Source organism: Pan troglodytes, chromosome 5 (genome assembly GCF_028858775.2).
Source record: "Pan troglodytes isolate AG18354 chromosome 5, NHGRI_mPanTro3-v2.0_pri, whole genome shotgun sequence".
Lineage (NCBI taxonomy): Eukaryota > Metazoa > Chordata > Mammalia > Primates > Hominidae > Pan > Pan troglodytes.
Window position 1 is genome coordinate 128,640,260 of NC_072403.2, and position 20,854 is coordinate 128,661,113.

The 20,854-nt window shown below is 34.5% G+C and overlaps 1 protein-coding gene across 4 annotated transcripts in view; it reads left to right on the plus strand.

Moving 5' to 3' along the window:
• KPNA5 (karyopherin subunit alpha 5) overlaps positions 1-11,071 on the plus strand; it is a 60,715-nt gene extending 49,644 nt beyond the window's left edge. For 3 of the 4 annotated variants that reach the window (XM_518711.9, XM_063813377.1, XM_009451885.5), the window contains 2 exons: positions 1,327-1,559; positions 10,709-11,071. In XM_518711.9, coding sequence (XP_518711.3) covers positions 1,327-1,514 — 188 coding nt within the window. In that variant the 3' untranslated portion in view covers positions 1,515-1,559; positions 10,709-11,071. Of the gene's footprint in view, positions 1-1,326; positions 2,211-10,708 lie in introns of those variants that run through there. The other variant, XM_009451888.5, reaches the window with a different exon arrangement.
• The last annotated feature ends 9,783 nt before the right edge of the window (positions 11,072-20,854 follow it).

The window sequence follows — 20,854 nt, forward strand, 5'->3', positions numbered from 1 at the left end:
AGTATGTATTTTTCATGAGTTAGTCTGTGTCCTTATCCAAATTGCATATTTATTGTACTTTGTCTGGTTATCTATTTGACTTTTTTTTTTGGTAAAAATTTGAATTTTATTTTATAGTAGTTTATTTTGATATGACTTTTTCCTCGGTCTATTTTTTTTCAGATCATCCATTGAACACATTCTTTTATTTTAATAAAACATACCATGTTCATTTATGTTTAAATAACTCAGTCTAATTTTCTATTCTTTCAAAGTTTACAAAGTCATTGCCTCCACAGAGATTTGATGAAAATTAATTTTTTTATTTGCCAAGTTTTAAAAATTAGGTTCTTAAAACATTTAATCATATGGAATTTATTTTAGATAAGGCATGAATCTAAATTGATTTTCTTTTATTTGCATTAAATATTCACTTTTCTGTATTAAGTCCTCTTACATTGTATGGGTGATTCAGACTTTTATTTTTGATTCTTAAAGCCCATGATATCACTTTTTCTTTCAAATTATATAACATCACTGGATAAGACATTACATGAATACAAGATATTAGTCACTGATTTAAGAATATTGTCTTACTACAGTCATTATTTTGACCCCAAGTTAGACTAGGGTTTGAGCTATTCTGTGATTGTGTATAGATAGGACTGCTTTGCTGCTTTTTTTTCTGTGATAATCTGATTGAAGTCGTTTATCTGTAATTAAATGAAATGTATTTTCAGCACTACCCAGACTTACGTGGAGAGCTTTTTCTGATAAGCAGTAAAATCGATTGCTATACATTCTTCTCATCTTTTCAAAATGAGGCCTTTCAGTTTCAATTGTAGATTGTAATTCTTTTAAATCGCACAACAGCCATATGTTTTTTATTGTATGGGTTTGCAAATTTTACACATTTATTTCATAGTGATACTCTCTGGCTCAGCGTGTTTTATTTTCTTCATTTAATTTGTTTTGTTGCTTTCCCTTTTTGGGCTTTGTTAATTACTCTAGAAAGGACCTGTGGAGTTAATCTAAAACTGCCATTTTACAGTTGAGAAACAGAAGAACTAAACTTACCTGGCCAAGATCACACACCTAGCAGGGTGGTGTCTGTGATCTTACTCCCAGGCCTATGGTCCTTCTTCATATGACACTGCTACATACTCTCATTCTTGAAGTATAAATCGTAAGTGATGGCTATCGGTATGTGCAACAATTAGATTAAAATAGTCCCGTTGCCAGTGAGGTGATAGATGATGTTCATTTATTATTTTGATTTAAACATATACTGAAATTGTAGTAACAGTTTGTTTATATATATATATATATATATACTTTGTATAACAGGTCTGGATAAAATTGAGTTTTTGCAAAGCCATGAAAATCAGGAAATTTACCAGAAGGCATTTGATCTGATTGAACATTACTTTGGTGTAGAAGAAGATGACCCCAGCATTGTACCTCAGGTGGATGAAAACCAACAACAGTTTCTATTTCAGCAGCAGGAAGCACCAATGGATGGATTTCAACTTTAACTTACTGGAGGAAAAAAAATTTATGGCTAAAAAGGGTAGCTTCAGGTAACCCCTCTTTGTTGCCAATGTAAGAATGTTTGTTTTTTTACATAGAACAGTAAAGAGAATTTGATGCACTTTTAGAAAGCAAAATGAAACAAAAATTTCCATTCAGATGCAACCTTTCATTGTAGTTTGTTGTTGTTTTAGTTTTGTTGTTGTGCCTGTATTTATATCTTCTATTGTTTGGATTTTTGTATCTATTTGTGAATAATTGAATATGCAATTATTTAGTAATTTAAGCTTGAAAAGGAGAATTTTGGTGAAGCATTACTTAGTAATTCTGAATTTTTTCAAGCATTCTTGGAAACTGCACATTAGCAGTAAACCTATTGATAATTGCATTTTGGCAGTAAGTCTTACACATCCAATCTCTACTAAATCTACCTCTATCTTGAAGCAGAAATAAAAACAAAAAAGCTTCAGAAGCATGAAATAATGCAAATGCTAAATTAGAATGTGAAAATATTTATTACCTTAAATTATACATATCACTGTGCTGTAGGTTATACTTTGCAAAAAATTGCAACAGAAAACCTATAAAATTTATTTATAAAACAGAAGAAATATTGTACTGATAATCCATTAAAATGTGGCAATTGTGAAGGGAGAAGCTGTTTTTCATGTTGAACACATTAAAAAGATTACTTTATAAAATGTTTAAATATTTCTGTTTTTAACATGTAAGTGCTATGTATATTAGTATATTTTGTATTTCAACCAAATATGCTACCATTTTTGAAATAGTGTTTTATTGTTTTTCACTCATTGTTTTAAAGAGCATCATGACAGAGATGTCATCATGAATCTAAAGTAGTGCTGCATATCTAAAATAATAACTAATTATTTCTCTGATTTTTCAGAGCAGTAATTGAAAAGTTTCATTTTCTATATAATAGTACTAGTTTAAGTTTAAGTACAAGTACAAGTTTAGGTACTCGAATGACAAAATTACCCTGAAGAAATAACCTTATTATGTGTTAAATTGTATTAAATGCATTTAACATTTGGATGCTAAATGATAATGAAAATTGCTAAAGATTCTTTAATATGGTTCAAATCTATAATAGACTTTTTTCTTTTAGTAATACTCAGAGGGTCATTCTGCTGCTTGTTATGAATCATAGATTACATTCATGTCAGATTGATCAATATATATGTTTTATGATTTAACAGCAAAAACCTCTTCAAACTGAAAATTTGAAAGAAAGGTTTCAATAGAAAAATTATATATATATTTATACATATATATGTGTGTGTGTTACTCTCACAGTTCAACTACTGTTGAACTCAATCTTTTAATTTATAGTTATACATAGGCTATTTATGTGTCCAATTGTATACCTAGAATACTTACTTAAAACTTAGTTTACAACTCTTTTTAAGATGAGAACTAAGGCAATTTTGATATGATTCATGGTCTATTCTTTAAAAAAAGATTTCATTTATGATAGTATTTGTAATGTTTCTGCTGGAAATCAGAGGCACGTTCCAAGAGGAAAATGTATATAGGAGTACTTTTAAAGAATATGTCACTTTGTAAATTACATATCATGAAACTAAGCTTTTGACAAGATACTTAAAACCTACAGCTGTAAAATACAGGTTTAAATGGTGTTCGTAATGCTGAGTGCATCTGCCAGCCCTTTTTTATTATTAAGTAGAAGATTGTATCTGTGCCCCTTTTTTCGTAGTGGAAGGTATATAGCCGAGTATAAAATGGTTTTCTTTTGCATTATCTGTATTCAAAAAACAGGGTAGTTATATTAAAGCTTACCAAATTGATGGTGAATTTATCAGATTAACCTTTTTGTGGTGCAGATGGTTCTAAGTATCAGGTGACAGGGTATTCTACTCTTTCTAGTCAATTAAAATTGATAATGCAGCATGATTCATAAACTAACCAGCTGTGCCTCCTTTTATTTTGAGGACCCTGTAGTCACTATAATAAATTTCTAAGCCAAATTTTTCAAACAAGATAGTTCTTATAGAAGGAGAAATAATAAATATGTGTGTGTTGATGCATGCACACAGAATGACCTGTGAAAGGAAACTTAAATTTTGCCGGTAAAACAAACATATCTCTACAGACTGTGATTATACTTCATAAGCATTTAAATACAGTTTTATTTATTTCCTTAAATATACTACTTGGGTAATTAATTTTAGATTTGATTGCAAAGAGCACTGTATAGCAGTTGGGACCAGCTCTTGGCTTGGCTTGGCTTGACTTATTGTTATGAGTTTATTGGATCAAGACTAACAAATAACTTTGTGATGAAAATTCTTCAAAAATATAGCTACTCTTTTCAAGTATACCATTTAAAATATTTCATCAGGCAGAGCCCTGACCAGGAAAAAAAAAAAAAAAAGAAAGAAAGAAAAGAAAAAAATAAATAAAATGCTCCAAAAAGTGTTTTCAGTAGTCTTCACTGGCCCTTGTGGGAGGAAAAATACTTTTTTAACTTGCTTTTCTAAGATTTGTTATATTTAAATCCAAGAGAAACTATGCCAAAAAAAAGTGTTATAAAGAGGAATGCATGTAGCATTAATGCAAATATCAAGAAAATACTTGAAAGAGTCCTTTTCATTTATTTAATTAAATTTGGTGTTTTATTTTGTCTGAATCTGAATTTCTCCTATTTAATCTATGCAATTATGCTTGTTTTATATTTATAAGCACTTGACTCACTGGGTGTGGTCTTTTTACTGTGTTTTATTTCAAAACGTTGTTTTAAGTGATAGTGTCCTTAAATTTTAGTGTCATTTGGTCAACTTACTGGTAACACCAGAACAAGAAAGCAAAAAAGTAATAAATTCTGCTGGCACAGAACTAACATATCATTTGGTAACTGTAAAACCTATTTGCAGTTAAAGGTTGATTTATTGGATAAGGGACTAAAAGAAGCATATATTACCTTTGCCTTTATATTTTTTCTTCTTTTAAGAAGGAGCATTATGGAAAAATAAATATAAAGTCTTAGTGAATTTTTGTTATGGTTCTCAATTCAGCAATCTACTGGCTGCTTGCGAAACTGTGAAATCAAATTGTTCTTAACCTTTATTCAGTTTAGTTTATAGCATTACTGTTTTATGAAATGTGACATTTTAGGAGCCAATGTAATAGAGCTCTAAAAGGATAGTATATCTTTAAATTCTGACTGGGGAGTAAGAAGAGAAGATATTCTTACCCTACTAAATAAACCAACTTTTGAGTAGTATGCAATATTATGAAATGTTACAACACTATATTAAAAATAATAAAATATTTTAAAATTGCATTTATATAAATGTGTCCATTTCATTTTTTCTTAAGATTGTTGTTTCCTAACAGAACAAAGACAGATGCTATTATTGGTTAAAAATCCATTTACTTTCTAAAACTAACAAAGGAGAAAAAATAGAATTATAAAAAATAGCTAATCCAAAACTAGACAGAAAAAGAGAAAAAACAAATGAAGATGGAACAAATAGCAAGAAAGATCAAACTCAGTTGTATCAGTAGTCACAGTAATTACTAATGATTTAAACATGCCAATTAAAGTGCAGAGGTTATCAGTTTTAATAAAAAAGTAAGGCCGTATTTTGCCTCTAAGAAAATGTTTTCAAGAAGCAAATTGGTGAAAAGTAAAAGGGTGGAAAAAAGATATACCATGCTATCACAAATCAAAAGTAAGTTGGGGTGGCCATATAATGCATATCAAGGTGCATTTCAGAGCAAGGAATATTTATTGCTGGAGATAAAGAGGGTCATTTGATAAAGGGATCAATTCATGATAGTCAAAATGTAGAAACAAATGTTCATCAGCCAATGGATAAATAAAATGTTATATTCATAAAATGGGATATTACTCAGTAATAAAATGAAATATGGATATATGGTACAACATGGATGAACATTGAAAACATTAGGCTAAGTGAAAGAAACCAGATTCCATTTATATGAAATGTTCGGAATAGACAAATCTATAGAAACAGAAATAAATTAGTATCTAGGACTGGGGAAAGTTGGAAATGGGAGGTGACTGGGTACAAAGTTTCTTCTTTGAGCAATAAAAATAGGATTTTCTAATAAATTCATAGAGATGTGCTGCCATCACCATAAGCAAAAGTTCACTTTTTTACTGGCACTAGCCATATTTCAAGTGCTCAGTAGGGAGTGCAGGGCTACAGTATGTTTTTTAAATCACGTGAGAGTAACACAAAGTTTTAAATGCATATTTTACACCCCAAAGCAACCAATTCTTGTTCTTGGAGTTAGCTGAGCTTCCTAGGATCCATGGATTTATAGTTTTCATCAAATTTGAAAACACAGCAATTATTTAAACATTTTTTCATTTCCAATTCCGCTTATATTAGTCTGCCTGAAATACTCACACAGCTTATTAATGCTTTGCTCATTTTTGGTTATTTTTCATTTTGTATAGTTTTCATTGTTTCGTCTTCAAGTTCACTAATCTTGTCTTCTGCTGTGTCTAATCTCTTAATTCCATTAGTGTATTTTTTATGTCAGACATTGTGTATTTTATCTTTAAAAATTCAATTTGGATCTGTTTTATATCTTCCATTTTTTTATCGTACTCAAGCTTTCCTCTGCTGGCTTGAACACAGCAAGTATAATAGCTGTTTGAATGGCCTTGCTACTAATTCTGTCATTTCTTGCTCTGTTTCTGTTTATTGATTTTTTTTATTATGAGTTGTATTTTTCATTTGCATGCATTTACATGTTTGGATATTGAATTTCCCATATTTGTTCTTCTTAACACAAGTTACTAGGGGAAAAAATGTGATCCTTTAAAGGCTTGCTTTTAAACTTTGTAAGGCAGGCACAGAACAACGTTTATTTTACTGCTGAGTCAGTACCATTCCGAGTACTCTATTACCCTATGAATTACAAGGGATTTTCACTTTGGCTAGTGGAACTTAAACTGTTCCTGATCATTGTGGGCTCCAAAAATTGTTTCCCCTTGTGCTTTCAGGTTATTCTTTAGAAGGCCTTGGGTAGTAGTCACATGTGGTCAACAATACTCGGCTGAAGACTCAAAGGGGAATCCTCTGCAGATAATCTGGAGCAATCTGTGTAGTTTTGTCACATTTGGTACTCTACCTTGTGAACTCTAGTTTTGTCCTCCCTGGCTTCCTAACTCTTTCTCCCCATCTCAGAGACTTTGTGGCTATACCTGAATTTCCCTTCCTTGCCCTGCAATGGTGAAACTCTAGGCAGTAAGAGACAGAGCAGTCATAGGGCTCAACTAGTTTGTTTCCTCTGTTTCATAGATCACGGTTCCTCATTATCTGATGTCTAATGTCTGGAAACTGTTGTTTTATGTTTTTGTCCTGGTCCCTATTACTCTAGTTTGGCTTAAAGCAGAAGTTAGCATACCAATCTATGTTCTTTTTAAAATCTCTGTTTAATGTGGGCTTTGATCATTTTTCATATTGTTTTCTTGGTGCCTTTTTGTCTCAATCACTTTCGCTGAATTCAGTTATAGTGATTATAGTCTTTTTACTTATTTCCTTAGTTTTTCCTCATAATTTTAGAATTTCCAATCTTTTACTCTCTTTGGATTTATTCTTAAGTCTTTCCCTAATTTCCCTAAACATTTAAGGTTGTTAAATGTTTAATTTGGGAAGGCTAAAAATTTACCTTGAAGTACCGTTTCAGCTGCATTCCACAAGTTATTCAGCTCTAAGTATTTTAAAGTTTATATTATGATTTATTCGTGACCTATGAAAATTGATAGACCATTAGCAAGACTAATAAAGAAGAAAAGAGAGAAGAATCAAATAGACGCAATAAAAAATGATAAAGGGGATATCACCACCGATCCCACAGAAATACAAACTACCATCAGAGAATACTATAAACACCTCTACGCAAATAAACTAGAAAATCTAGAAGAAATGGATAAATTCCTCGACACATACACCCTCCCAAGACTAAACCAGGAAGAAGTTGAATCTCTGAATAGACCAATAACAGGATCTGAAATTGTGGCAATAATCAATAGCTTACCAACAAAAAGAGTCCAGGACCAGATGGATTCACAGCCGAATTCTACCAGAGGTACAAGGAGGAACTGGTACCATTCCTTCTGAAACTATTCCAATCAATAGAAAAAGAGGGAATCCTCCCTAACTCATTTTCTGAGGCCAGCATCATCCTGATACCAAAGCTGGGCAGAGACACAACCAAAAAAGAGAATTTTAGACCAATATCCTTGGTGAACATTGATGCAAAAATCCTCAATAAAATACTGGCAAACCGATTCCAGCAGCACATCAAAAAGCTTATCCACCATGATCAAGTGGGCTTCATCCCTGGGATGCAAGGCTGGTTCAATATACACAAATCAATAAATGTAATCCAGCATATAAACAGAACCAAAGACAAAAACCACATGATTATCTCAACAAATGCAGAAAAGGCCTTTGACAAAATTCAATAACGCTTCATACTAAAAACTCTCAATAAATTAGGTATTGATGGGACGTATCTCAAAATAATAAGAGCTATCTATGACAAACCCACAGCCAATATCATACTGAATGGGCAAAAACTGGAAGCATTCCCTTTGAAAACTGGCACAAGACAGGGATGCCCTCTCTCACCACTCCTATTCAACATAGTGTTGGAAGTTCTGGCCAGGGCATTTAGGCAGGAGAAGGAAATAAAGGGTATTCAATTAGGAAAAGAGGAAGTCAAATTGTCCCTGTTTGCAGATGACATCATGATTGTATATCTAGAAAACCCCATTGTCTCAGCCCAAAATCTCCTTAAGCTGATAAGCAACTTCAGCAAAGTCTCAGGATACAAAATCAATGTACAAAAATCACAAGCATTCTTATACACCAATAACAGACAAACAGCCAAATCATGAGTGAACTCCCATTCACAATTGCTTCAAAGAGAATAAAATACTTAGGAATCCAACTTACAAGGGACGTGAAGGACCTCTTCAAGGAGAACTACAAACCACTGCTCAATGAAATAAAAGAGGATACAAAGAAATGGAAGAACATTCCATGCTCATGGGTAGGAAGAATCAATATCGTGAAAATGGCCATACTGCCTAAGGTAATTTATAGATTCAATGCCATCCCCATCAAGCTACCAATGACTTTCTTCACAGAATTGGAAAAAACTACTTTAAAGTTCATATGGAACCAAAAAAGAGCCTGCATCGCCAAGTGAATCCTAAGCCAAAAGAACACAGCTGGAAGCATCACGCTACCTGACTTCAAACTATACTATAAGGCGACAGTAACCAAAACAGCATGGTACTGGTACCAAAACAGATATAGATCAATGGAACAGAACAGAGCCATCAGAAATACTGCCGCATATCTACAACTATCTGATCTTTGACAAACCTGAGAAAAACAAGCAATGGGGAAAGGATTCCCTATTTAATAAATGGTGCTGGGAAAACTGGCTAGCCATATGTAGAAAGCTGAAACTGGATCCCTTCCTTACACCTTATACAAAAATTAATTCAAGATGGATTAAAGACTTAAACATTAGACCAAAAGCCATAAAAACCCTAGAAGAAAACCTAGGCATTACCATTCAGGACATAGGCATGGGAAAGGACTTCATGTCTAAAACACCAAAAGCAATGGCAACAAAAGCCAAAATTGACAAATGGGATATAATTGAACTAAAGAGCTTCTGCACAGCAAAAGAAACTACCATCAGAGTGAACAGGCAACCTACAAAATGGGAGAAAATTTTCACAACCTACTCACCTGACAAAGGGCTAATATCCAGAATCTACAATGAACTCAAACAAATTTACAAGAAAAAAACAACCCCATCAAAAAGTGGGTGAAGGACATGAACAGACACTTCTCAAAAGAAGACATTTATGCAGCCAAAAAACACATGAAAAAATGCTCACCATCACTGGCCATCAGACAAATGCAAATCAAAACCACAATGAGATACCATCTCACACCAGTCAGAATGGCAATCATTAAAAAGTCAGGAAACAACAGGTGCTGGAGAGGATGTGGAGAAATAGGAACACTTTTACACTGTTGGTGGGACTGTAAACTAGTTCAAGCATTGTGGAAGTCAGTTTGGCGATTCCTCAGGGATCTAGAACTAGAAATACCATTTGGCCCAGCCATCCCATTACTGGGTATATACCCAAAGGAATATAAATCATGCTGCTATAAAGACACATGCACACATATGTTTATTGCAGCACTATTCACAATAGCAAAGACTTGGAGCCAACCCAAATGTCCAACAATGATAGACTGGATTAAGAAAATGTGGCACATATACACCATGGAATACTATGCAGCCATAAAAAATGATGAGTTCATGTCCTTTGTAGGGACATGGATGAAATTGGAAATCATCCTTCTCCGTAAGCTATCGCAAGAACAAAAAACCAAATGCCACATCTTCTCACTCGTAGGTGGGAATTGAACAATGAGAACACATGGACACAGGAAGGGGAACATCACACTCTGGGGACTGTTGTGGGGTTGGGGGAGGGGGGAGGGATAGCATTAGGAGATATACCTAATGCTAAATGAGTTAATGGGTGCAGCACACCAACATGGCACATGTATACATATGTAACTAACCTGCACATTGTGCACATGTACCCTGAAACTTAAAGTATAATAAAAAAAAAAGAAATGTACTTTTAAATTTCAGACCTTAAAAATATTATGCCACTAACTTCTAAGTTGTGATGTGATTACATGAGTTTGAAATTCGTTGATACTTGCTTTATGATCTGGTATGTGTTGGTTTTAGTGAAATGGCCCATGTGTGTAAGAAAAGAATGTGTTTTGTTAATTGATTCATGTCTTTTACATACTAGTCTGCTTAATTCGTCAGTTTCTAACTCGCCAGTTTCTAAGAGAGGTGTGTTAAAATCTCCCAAGATGATTGGTGGATTTTGAACTTTCCATATAGTTCTGATGATTTTTTTATGTTTCATATGTTTTTTACATTATTTTGTGCATAGAAATTTAGAATTACATCTTTTTTTTAAGGTTCAGATGAGAATTTGTACATTTATGTGCTAAAAGTACAGAACAATAGTTGACATTTTCAGAGTACTTGTTAAGTGAATTTTAATAAAATAGTTGAAACTTATTTGAAAATATTTTCCCTTTGGTCTTTGTGGTAGAAATGACAGACTTTTTCATTGAATGATGAGGACACAGCAGCCATATTATGCCAAGAGGAAAAATATCATGATCATATTGAAAGATCAAGCATGAACTTCCATTGTGAAGTCTTCTGTACCAATGCACCAGAGAATGCCTACCATCCAAAAAAGCAGTCAGCTGATGGAAAAGAAGATTATTAAACCTTTGTTCTGGGATTTACTGTTAAAAAACAAACAAAAAACAACAAAAAAGCGGTGACAGGAAACAGTTAAGGAAATGATTTAACTGAAGGGAAGCAAGATTTTTTTTAAAGCATTGTTCTTAATCCCCATGACTGTCCTTCAGTCACAATTCCAGAATAAAAGAATCTACTTTGTGTATTAATGTTTTATGCTTTTTATGAAACAATCAGGTCTTTTATTTTCCCCCTTCTTGAACCACAGGGGTAACTATCTTTTCACCCAATCCAAGTGCTGGTCATAAATACACAAAAAACTTGTGTTTATCATGCAAACCACTAGCACCAAGAAATTTTATTTGTTGCAATTTGATGTCAAATAACATTACTGGGTAAATAACTTTTTATATACACATACTAAAACACAAATGCAGATTTATGGGTCAGATGACAGTTATTATTTTTCCTGTGCATGTGGTAATTCATTAACATCGCCTCAGAAATATATTAGAATACACGTGTATATAGAATATACATTCGTACCTACATAAACATGTGATATGTATAGTTTTTAACAAATACACTGGCCATTACCCATTACACTTGAAAATACATGTATGAACTACCTCATGAAATGTAAACAGGAGTATAAAGAACCACAAGTTTCTACCGATAATAGACATCTAAAAGTCTTGACTATGGAGAGAGAGTTGTTTTTTAAATAAACATATTTAACCCAAAGTAGAAGTCATTTTTGGAAATCCCTCTATTAGATAACACAATTCTCCTTCATTTGATACTGATTTCTGTTGTACTAACCACAGCCTATTTTTTATATACTCCTAACAGAATAAGACACACAAAAATAAGAGTTAAATATTGGTGTGTTTTAAAACTCTCACATCTTTGAAAGCACTACTTGAACCTACCTACTTTATTTTATTTCTGACTGTGCCCTAAGACACCATGAAGAGAAGACACCAATTTAAAAAGTTCAACAAATAGGAAAATCCTATTGGTATAAAAATTTAAAATATTGGCTTTCTAGCTCAGTAATTTGTCACAGCTTACTGTATTCAAGTGAACATCTATACATCTATTCCTGCTTGCATCTTAGAGTGGGATTTAAAATTTTTCAAAGGATAATCCTTCAATATTGTATTTTGAAGCACGTACATTAAGGTAAATTTCTTTTAAAGCTATCACACTTTCTGTGTGAAAGTTGAAGACAACTTATGTGAATAATATTCTGTTATGTAAGGAAGGGGTATTCCAGTTGTACCCGTAAAACTGACAAATCTGTCCTAGTGTTGGGGATTTGCCACTAAGTTTTTTGTTGGGATAGAAATTATACTTTAAAAGGGGGAAAATCCTTTTTTTTTTTTAAATGAACAAGCACCCCTTTTTATTGTTCTCTCTAGAGTCTATGTTTTGAAAGATGTCAAACTCCACTAATTGATATTTAATTCCAGTTTTAAATAATCAGCTGTACAAATGCGTTTTTAAAGTATAATAAGCAACATTTCAAAAACTAAAAAGATTTTAATCTTATTTAATCACGATGATATTGTAGTTAGCTCAGTGACTATAGATTCAGAAATACTAGTTTAACATGGTAATTGTTTTAAAATTTTTTTTGCTTTTCCATTTGTTTAGACTTTTTTTCTTTCATGAATGTATTTTTTATTTTAAATTGAGAAATAATGGTATATATTTATGGGGTATATTGTGTTTTTAAAATATATTTGCATCATGAAATGATAAAAATCAAGCTAATTAACATATCTGTCACCTTACTTACCCTTTTTTATGATGAGAACATTTAAAATCTACTCTTTTTTTTCCCCTCCTCAAGATAGAGTCTCACTCCGTCACCCAGGCTGGAGTGCAGTGGCATGATCTCGGCTCACTGCAACCTCCATCACCCAGGTTCAAGCAATTCTCATGCCTCAGCCTCCCAAGTAGCTGGGATGACAGGCGTGCACCACCATGCCTGGCTAGTTTTTTGTATTTTTAGTAGAGATGGGGTTTCGCCATATTGCCCAGGCTGGTCTAGAACTCCTGGCCTCAAGCAATCCACCCACCCCACCTCAGTCTCCCAAAGTGTTGGGATTACAGGCGTGAGCCACCGTGTCTGGCTAAAATCTCTTTTAGCAATTTTGAAATACACAATACATGGTTACTAACTATAGTCAGCATGCTGTGCAATGGATCTTTAAAACCTATTCCATATGTTTTACTGACAACTTTGTACCCTTTGACTGTCTCCCCATTCCTCATCCCCTCCATATCCCCCAATCTGGTAACCTTCATTCTACTCTCTACTTCTATGAGTTTGAGTTGTTTAGATTCTACATATAAGTGAGATCACACAGTTTTTGTCTTTTTGTTCCTGGCTTATTTCACCCAGCATAATGTCCTCCAGATTCAGTCATGTTGTAAATGTTAGAATTTCCTCTTTTTGTTGGATGAATAGTATTCCATTTTACCACATTTTCTTTATTCATTCCTCCTTGATGGGCAATTAGGTTGCTTTCATATCATGGCCATTGTGAATAATGCTGCAATGAACATGCAAGTGCAGATATCGCTTTGACATACTGATTTCAAGTCCTTAGGATATATATCCAGAAGTGGGATTGCTGGATTATATGGTAATTCTATTTGAAATTTTTTGACGAATGTCTGTACTTTTTTCTATAATAGCTATATTTGCATTCTACCAACAGTGTACAAAAGGTGCCTTTTCTCCACATCCTCACCAATACTTATCTTTCATCTTTTTGATAATAGCCATTCTGACAGATGCGAGGTAATGTATCATTATAATTTTAATTTGTATTTCCCTATGATCAGTGATTTTAAGCATTTTTTTCATATATCTATTGGCCATTTGTATGTCTTTTTTGGATAAGTGTCTATCAGGTCCTTTGTCCATTTTTTAATTGGGTAATTTATTTTTCCTGCTATTGAGTTGAGTTTCTAATATATTTTGGATAGAAACTCTGTATCACATATATAATTTGCACATATTTTCTCCGAATCCATGGGCTTTCTCTTCACTCTATTGATTGTTTTCTTTGCTATGATAATTTTTTTTTTAGTTTGAAGTGAAATGGCCTCATTACCTGGGGTGGCATCTGAAGTTCTTGGTCTCATGGCCGAGTAAATCAAGGACGCACACACGCCAAGGGTGAGGTCAGAGCAGAAGCAGACGTTTAATAGACAAAAGAGAACAACGTTTGTTGCAGAGAGCGGTCCCAAAAGGGTTGCCATTCAGCAGTGAAATGCAAGGGTTTTATAAGTGAGTTAGTAGGGAGGCAGTATCTTATCTCATAGGGCACAAAAAACTGGTTAGGACCAGGTATGCTATCTGCATAGAATGTGAATCTCTGGCATCCCCCACCCCAACCTTTTATTATGCTGTGGGTCCTTTGCCTGAGTGACTCCACTTTGCTTTCCTACTGTGCACGTGCTAAAAAAAAGGGGGAGGTGGAGCCCCCATGGTGGACATGCGTGGCCCCAGGTACCCCTTTCTACCAGTGCAGTTGCAGACATTCCCCGCATGCAAGCTTCCAGCTTCCTTATCACTGTTTGCAGCCCGATCTTCCAGGCTGCTCTTTGTTAGAAAAAAAGTGATTTCTTTGGCTGGTTTTTGTTAGAAGGGAAGTTCTGCCAAGAACTTTTTGCCTTAACTATCTGCCTAGCTAGTCTCTTTTTATCTCCTCTCTCATAAGTAATCACATTTGTCTTTTTTCTTTTGTTGCTTGTGCTTCGGAGTTCTTATCCAAAAAATCATTGCCCATACCAATGTCATAGAGCTTTTCTCTGTTTTATTCTACTAGTTTTACAGTCTCAGGTCTTATGTTTAAGTTTTTAATCCATTTCAAGTTGATTTTTCTACATAGTGTGAGATGAAGGTCTTATTTCATTCTTTTGCATGTGGATGTCCAGTTTTTCCAACACCATTTACTGAAAGACTCTCCATTGGGTGTTCTTGACACCTTTGTCAAAAATCAATTGACCATATAGATATGTGGGTTTATTTCTGGGCTCTCTATTCTTTTCCACTGCTTGTTGTGTCTGTTTTGATGCCAGTACCATGCTATTTTGATTACTAAAGCTTAGTAATATATTTTGAAATCAGATATTGTGATTCCTCCAGCATTGTTCTTTTTAAACAATATTGCTTTGGCTATCTGGAGTCTTCTGTGGTTCCATACCGATTTTAGAATTTCTTTTTCTATTTCTGTGGAAAATGTCATTAGACTTTTGATAGGGATTGCATTGAATCTGTAGATTGTTTTGGATAGTTATGGACATTTTAACAATATTCTTCCAATCCATGAACACAGGATATCTTTCCATTTATTTATGTCTTCTTCAATTTCATTTCTCAATGTTTTATTTATAGTTTTTGGCATGTAGATCTTTTACCTCTCTGGTTGATTTATCTTTCAGTATTTTTTGGTGCTATTGTACATGGAGTTGTTTCTTAATTTCTCCCTTGAATAATTTGTAGTTAGGTTATAGAAATGCTGCTGGTTTTGTATCCTGCAACTTTACTGAATTCCTTTATCAGTTTTAACAGCTTTTTTGGAAGAGGCTTTAGGGCTTTCTATGTATAACATCACATCATCAGCAACAGAGACAATTTCAGTTCTTCCTTTCCTTTAACTATTTTCAAAATAATGTGATTCCCTGGCCTTCTCTAACAGTGACCTGATTTCTTGTTTTTGTTTTATTATTTTGAACTCACAGATTTAAATCTGTTTGAAGAGGTTCAACCTTTTCCAGTTACTATTCTTGCTGATGTTCCTATTTTTGGCTGGTGGCACTGTTGTCAGGTTGGTTCTAGAGGTCTTTGGACATAGCCTCAAAGCTGTATTAGCTTCCTTATTTTCTGTATGGCCAGATGTTCCAGGACCATCCTGTGTATTTCATGTACCAGACCTGGAATAAGCCAACTCAGGAGGGAGCCCTGGGTTTCTTTTAATATGAAATAGTAGTTAGAAACCAAGATCTGGGCGCTAGGACTGCATATTACTACTGTGTTGTCCATTGCTATCAATGGACAGAACTAAGAAAAATGTGTTGTTGTGTTTTTTTTTTGAGATGGAGTTTCGCTTTTGTTGCCCAGGCTGGAGTGCAATGGACCAATCTTGGCTCACCACAACCTCCACCTCCCGGGTTCCAGCGATTCTCCTGCCTCACCTTCCCGAGTAGCTGGGATTACAGGCATGCACCACCATGCCCGGCTAATTTTGTAGTTTTAGTAGAGAAGGGGTTTCTCTGTATTGGTCAGGCTGGTCTCAAATTCCCAACCTCAGGTAATCTGCTCGCCTTGGCCTCCCAAAATGCTGGGATTACAGGTGTGAGCCATCACGCCTGGCATTTTTTTTTTTTTTTTTTTTGGGAGACAAGAGTATCCCTCTTGTTGCCCAGGCTGGAGTACAATGGCACAATCTCGGCTCACTGCATCCTCCGCCTCCCCGGTTCAAGCGATTCTCCTGCCTCAGCCTCCTGAGTAGCTGGGATTACAGGCATGTGCCACCATGCCCGGCTAATATTTTGTATTTTTAGTAGAGACAGGGTTTCACCATGTTGGCCAGGCTGGTCTCGAACTCCTGACCTCAGGTGATCCGCCTGCCTTGGCCCCTCAAAGTGCTGGGATTACAGGTGTGAGTCACTGCGCCTGGCCCAAAAAATGTGTGTGTGTTTTTTCCTTTTAACTCACTTGCTGTATCATTTTATATATGTAACATATATTTGTATGGTTGTCATATTAACAATACCAATATTATCACTAATAGTATGTGTATTAGGATTCTCCAGAGAGAACTAATAACAATAGATAGACACATGAGAAGGGATTTATTAGGGGAATTGGCTTATGCAATTATAGAAGCTGAGAAGTCTCACAATAGGCCATCTCCAAGCTGGAGAACTAGGAAGGTGGGTAGTCTGGCCTGGTCCAAGTCTGAAAGCCTCAGAACCAGGAAAGCTGATGGTATAACTCTCAGTGCAAGGGTGAAAGCCCTAGAATCCACGGGGCTTCTGCAAGTCTTAGAGTCCAAAGCTAGAGAACCTGGAGGTCTGATGACCAATGAATGACAGAAGATGGATGTGCCAGCTCCAGAAGAGAGAATGAATTCATCTTTCCTCTACCTTTTTGTTTTAAGTCCTCAGCTGGTTGGATGGTTCCTGTCTACACAGAGGGTGCATTTTCTTTAAAAGCCCACTAATTCAAATGTCAATCTCTTCCAGAAACACCCTCACAGATACACCCAGAAATAATGTTATAACAGCTATCTGCATATTCCTTAATCTAGTCAAGTAGACACCTAAAATTAATCATCACAATTTGCTTACTGAAAATGTTTTCTGGGAGATGGGGAGGGGATATCTTTTTTAAACATCGAGTATATACCACTAGAAATATTTTTAAATCACTTGAAATATTCACTCTCCATCTGGCCATCCTACCAATTTAATACACGGGTTTATCTGTTCGATTTTGGTTTTGAGTTTTTAAAAAAGTTGACCACTTTTTTTAACAATTTTATTTAATATATGACCTTTACATTGTTCAAGAGGATAAAACAAGTTATATGCAGAAAAGTTTCACTTTTATCACTGCCTCACCTCCACCTATTTCTTCCTTTCTTCTATATATAACATTAAAAACTTTTTCTTGGTTTATACTACCATTGTTTTTTTAACATAATAATAAATACATTTACAGCTCCCCTCCCTTTACTGAATACTACATATGCTTTCCTCCAATGCACTTTTCTCATTTAACTCTATTCTGTAGCTCATTCCATAGCAGGATGCAGAGCTCTTCATTTCTTACCACATCTGCACAGTACTCCATTGTGTGAACCTAGCATTATTTATTCAATCAATCCTCTACTGATGGACAATTAAATTGTTTTCAGTCTTTGCTACTGCAAATAGTATGACAGTGAAAATCACTGTAAACTGTTAGGTCCATAAACATGCAGTTTTGCTAGAAACTGTCCAATTTCCATCCGCAAGGGTCATACTATCTTCTATTCAGAACAGCAACATGTAAGAATACCTACCACATCCCAGCCTTGGAAACATAGTATGTTGTTCAGGTCACTTTTTAAAGCAGTTTTATTTTCATATAATTTCTATATACCACTGTAATTTTTATATACCATAAAATTCACCCATTTTATGTGTACATTTTTCTTTGTAAATTTACCCACTTGTGCAGTTGTGCATTACAACAATCCAGTTTTAGAACACTTCCATTAAATCCTCAGTAAATTCTGCTGTGAGCACTTTTAACCAAATACTTGATGTAGACTTATGTGGGGGGGTTAACACAGATGGCAAAAAATCTGGTCTCAAAAAACATGTAATAACAAACATGGTTAAGTGTTCTTAAAGATTTTTTTCCTCTATTTTTTCTTTTTTTAAGATATTAACATGATAGGTTTCTCTCTCTTTTTTACTCTGTCTCTCTTACTGTTCATTTAGATCTCAAGATGATAAGTAAATTTCTCCTCTCTTTGTGTCTCTCTCTCTGGAGCACTGTGATGATTGGTTTTATGTGTAAATTTGGCTAGGCTATCGTACCCAGTTTCCAATTAAACATGAATCTAAATGTTGCTGTGAAAGTATTCTGTAGTTGGGTAAGCATCTATAGTCAGATAAGTCTAATTAAAGGAGGTATCTTTGATAATCTGGGTAGGTGTCATCCAATCAGTTGAAAGGCCTTAATAATAAAACTGAGGTTTCCCTGAGGAAGAAAAAAAAATGTTGCCTTTGGACTGTAGCTTCAGCTTCTGCCAGAGAATTCTCAGCCTGCTGGCCTGCCCTACAGGTTTCTGATTTGCCAGCCCCTGCAATCAGGTAAGCTAATTCCTATAATCTATCTATCTGTCTATCTATCTATCTATCTATCTATCATCTTTCTATCTTTTACATATACATACATATGTACATGTAAGTATACACACACTTTCAATTATCTTAAAAATATGCTACTCCTTAAAAGTCTTTTTACACCTTCAAGATTCCTGAAATTTCTAAAAATTATTGAACAGCTCAAAGAGAATATTTATAAGGATGAATATGATATATATTCTACCAGAGAAATAGGACACTATATCTCCTATTGTTCCATTTGTCTGGTAGAACTCTGATATGTGCACCCCATCACTACCAAACTCCAGTTCAACCATATGGATAGTGTAACCTTTCTGGGATTCTGCCTTTGTGTTGATGTTCTCTCAGCCTTTACAGGTCTCATGTTTTTGACTATTCTCTCCAGCATATAACCACTTAGGATAACTGGATATGCCCATGGCAAATAGCAGCATCAGATATGCTTATTAACACTCTAGATTTTTACTTTGTTATCTATGACTATCTATGACAAGGATCTTCCTTCTTTTCCCAACAGTTTAACCAAGTATTTTAAAAGATGTTTAAAAAAATATTTTGTCCAGATTATTTAGTCCAATACTAGAAGACTTTCTCTGGACATCTCATCTTCTATGTAACCAGAAATGGAAATCATCATATTCATTCTTATAGATATTCTCTCTGAGTATCTCAATATTTAGAATATTCCAGGAATCCTCAAGGTATAAAAAGACTTTTAAAGAGTAGTATAATTTTAAGATAATTGATTTCCAGTTATTTTAACCCCATATATACTCCCTCCTACAATGTATATGCCCAAGAATGTGGTCTGACGGTTCTCCTTTCTCACCTCTCCTCATAACCAACCTTACACTATTGTGCAAAAAGAGAGCACTTCACTCTCATTCTGAACCTTACTCATGCTGTGCTTTGTGATACAAAAACCTTCTGGATGACAAAGAATAATTTAAGAATTAATAGCTCCAGAGAGGGAGTTCCATGAGAGCAAAACAAAGGGAGTCACTGTGCAAAATGTGAAAGCAGCCAGTGCCACAGTGGGTCTCATGAAGACAGAGCATAGACAGGTGGTTACCAGAGGCCAGAGAGAGTGGTGGAGAGAGGGCAATGAAGATAAGTTGATTAACAGGTACAAACATATGGTTTGGTAGAAGAAGTAAGATCTAGTGCTAGATAGATCAGTAGGGTGACTATAGTTTACAGTGATCTATTGTATATTTCAAAATAGCTAGAAGAGAATCATTCAAATGGTTCTAGCATAAAGACAAATATTTAAGGTGACAGATAAGTACACTGATTTTATCTTTACACCTTATAAGAATATATCAAATTATCTCATGTACCCTGAATTTATGTACATCTATTGTGTATAAATTTACAAATTAAAAAAATAATAAAGCAGCAGTGCCTTGGTTCATCCAAGACACAGACTCATAACAATGCTTCATGCTTTCTCTATCTAAGAGTTAGGATTCAAAAATGAGATTATTGTCACAGGAATATATATTAACATTTTCATTTTCAAATCAAAGTAAGCCTTTTTCTAACAGAAAGTATAGTTACATGCCACATAATGACATTTTGGTGTAAGATGAATGAACCACATATACAACAGTGGTCCCCAAGGTTATAGGGAGCATACATAGAAGTCTGATATATGGCACTTGGTATTGGCACTGCAGATCAAGTAGGGGACATGACTGATAATTCAGTAATGGTGCTGGGACGTTTGGTTTTCCATATGAAAAATACATATAAATAAAAATACATATACTATCTAGGTTTATGTAAGTATACTCTGTCATGTTTGTACAATGATAAAATCACCTAACAATGCATTTCTCAGAATGTATCCCCATCATTAAATGATCTGTGACTGTATAAGTTTGATTTGGCTCATTAGTTTGACAATAAGAACTGGCTTTGTACCTCAAAATGGACAGGCAGACATCCTCCACAAACTGAGCTAATTATGTGGCTTCAAGGTTATGATGGAAAATACACTTAAAGCACATGAACTATACAATATGCCAGAAGTTATATCTTTTATAATACTTACATTTAT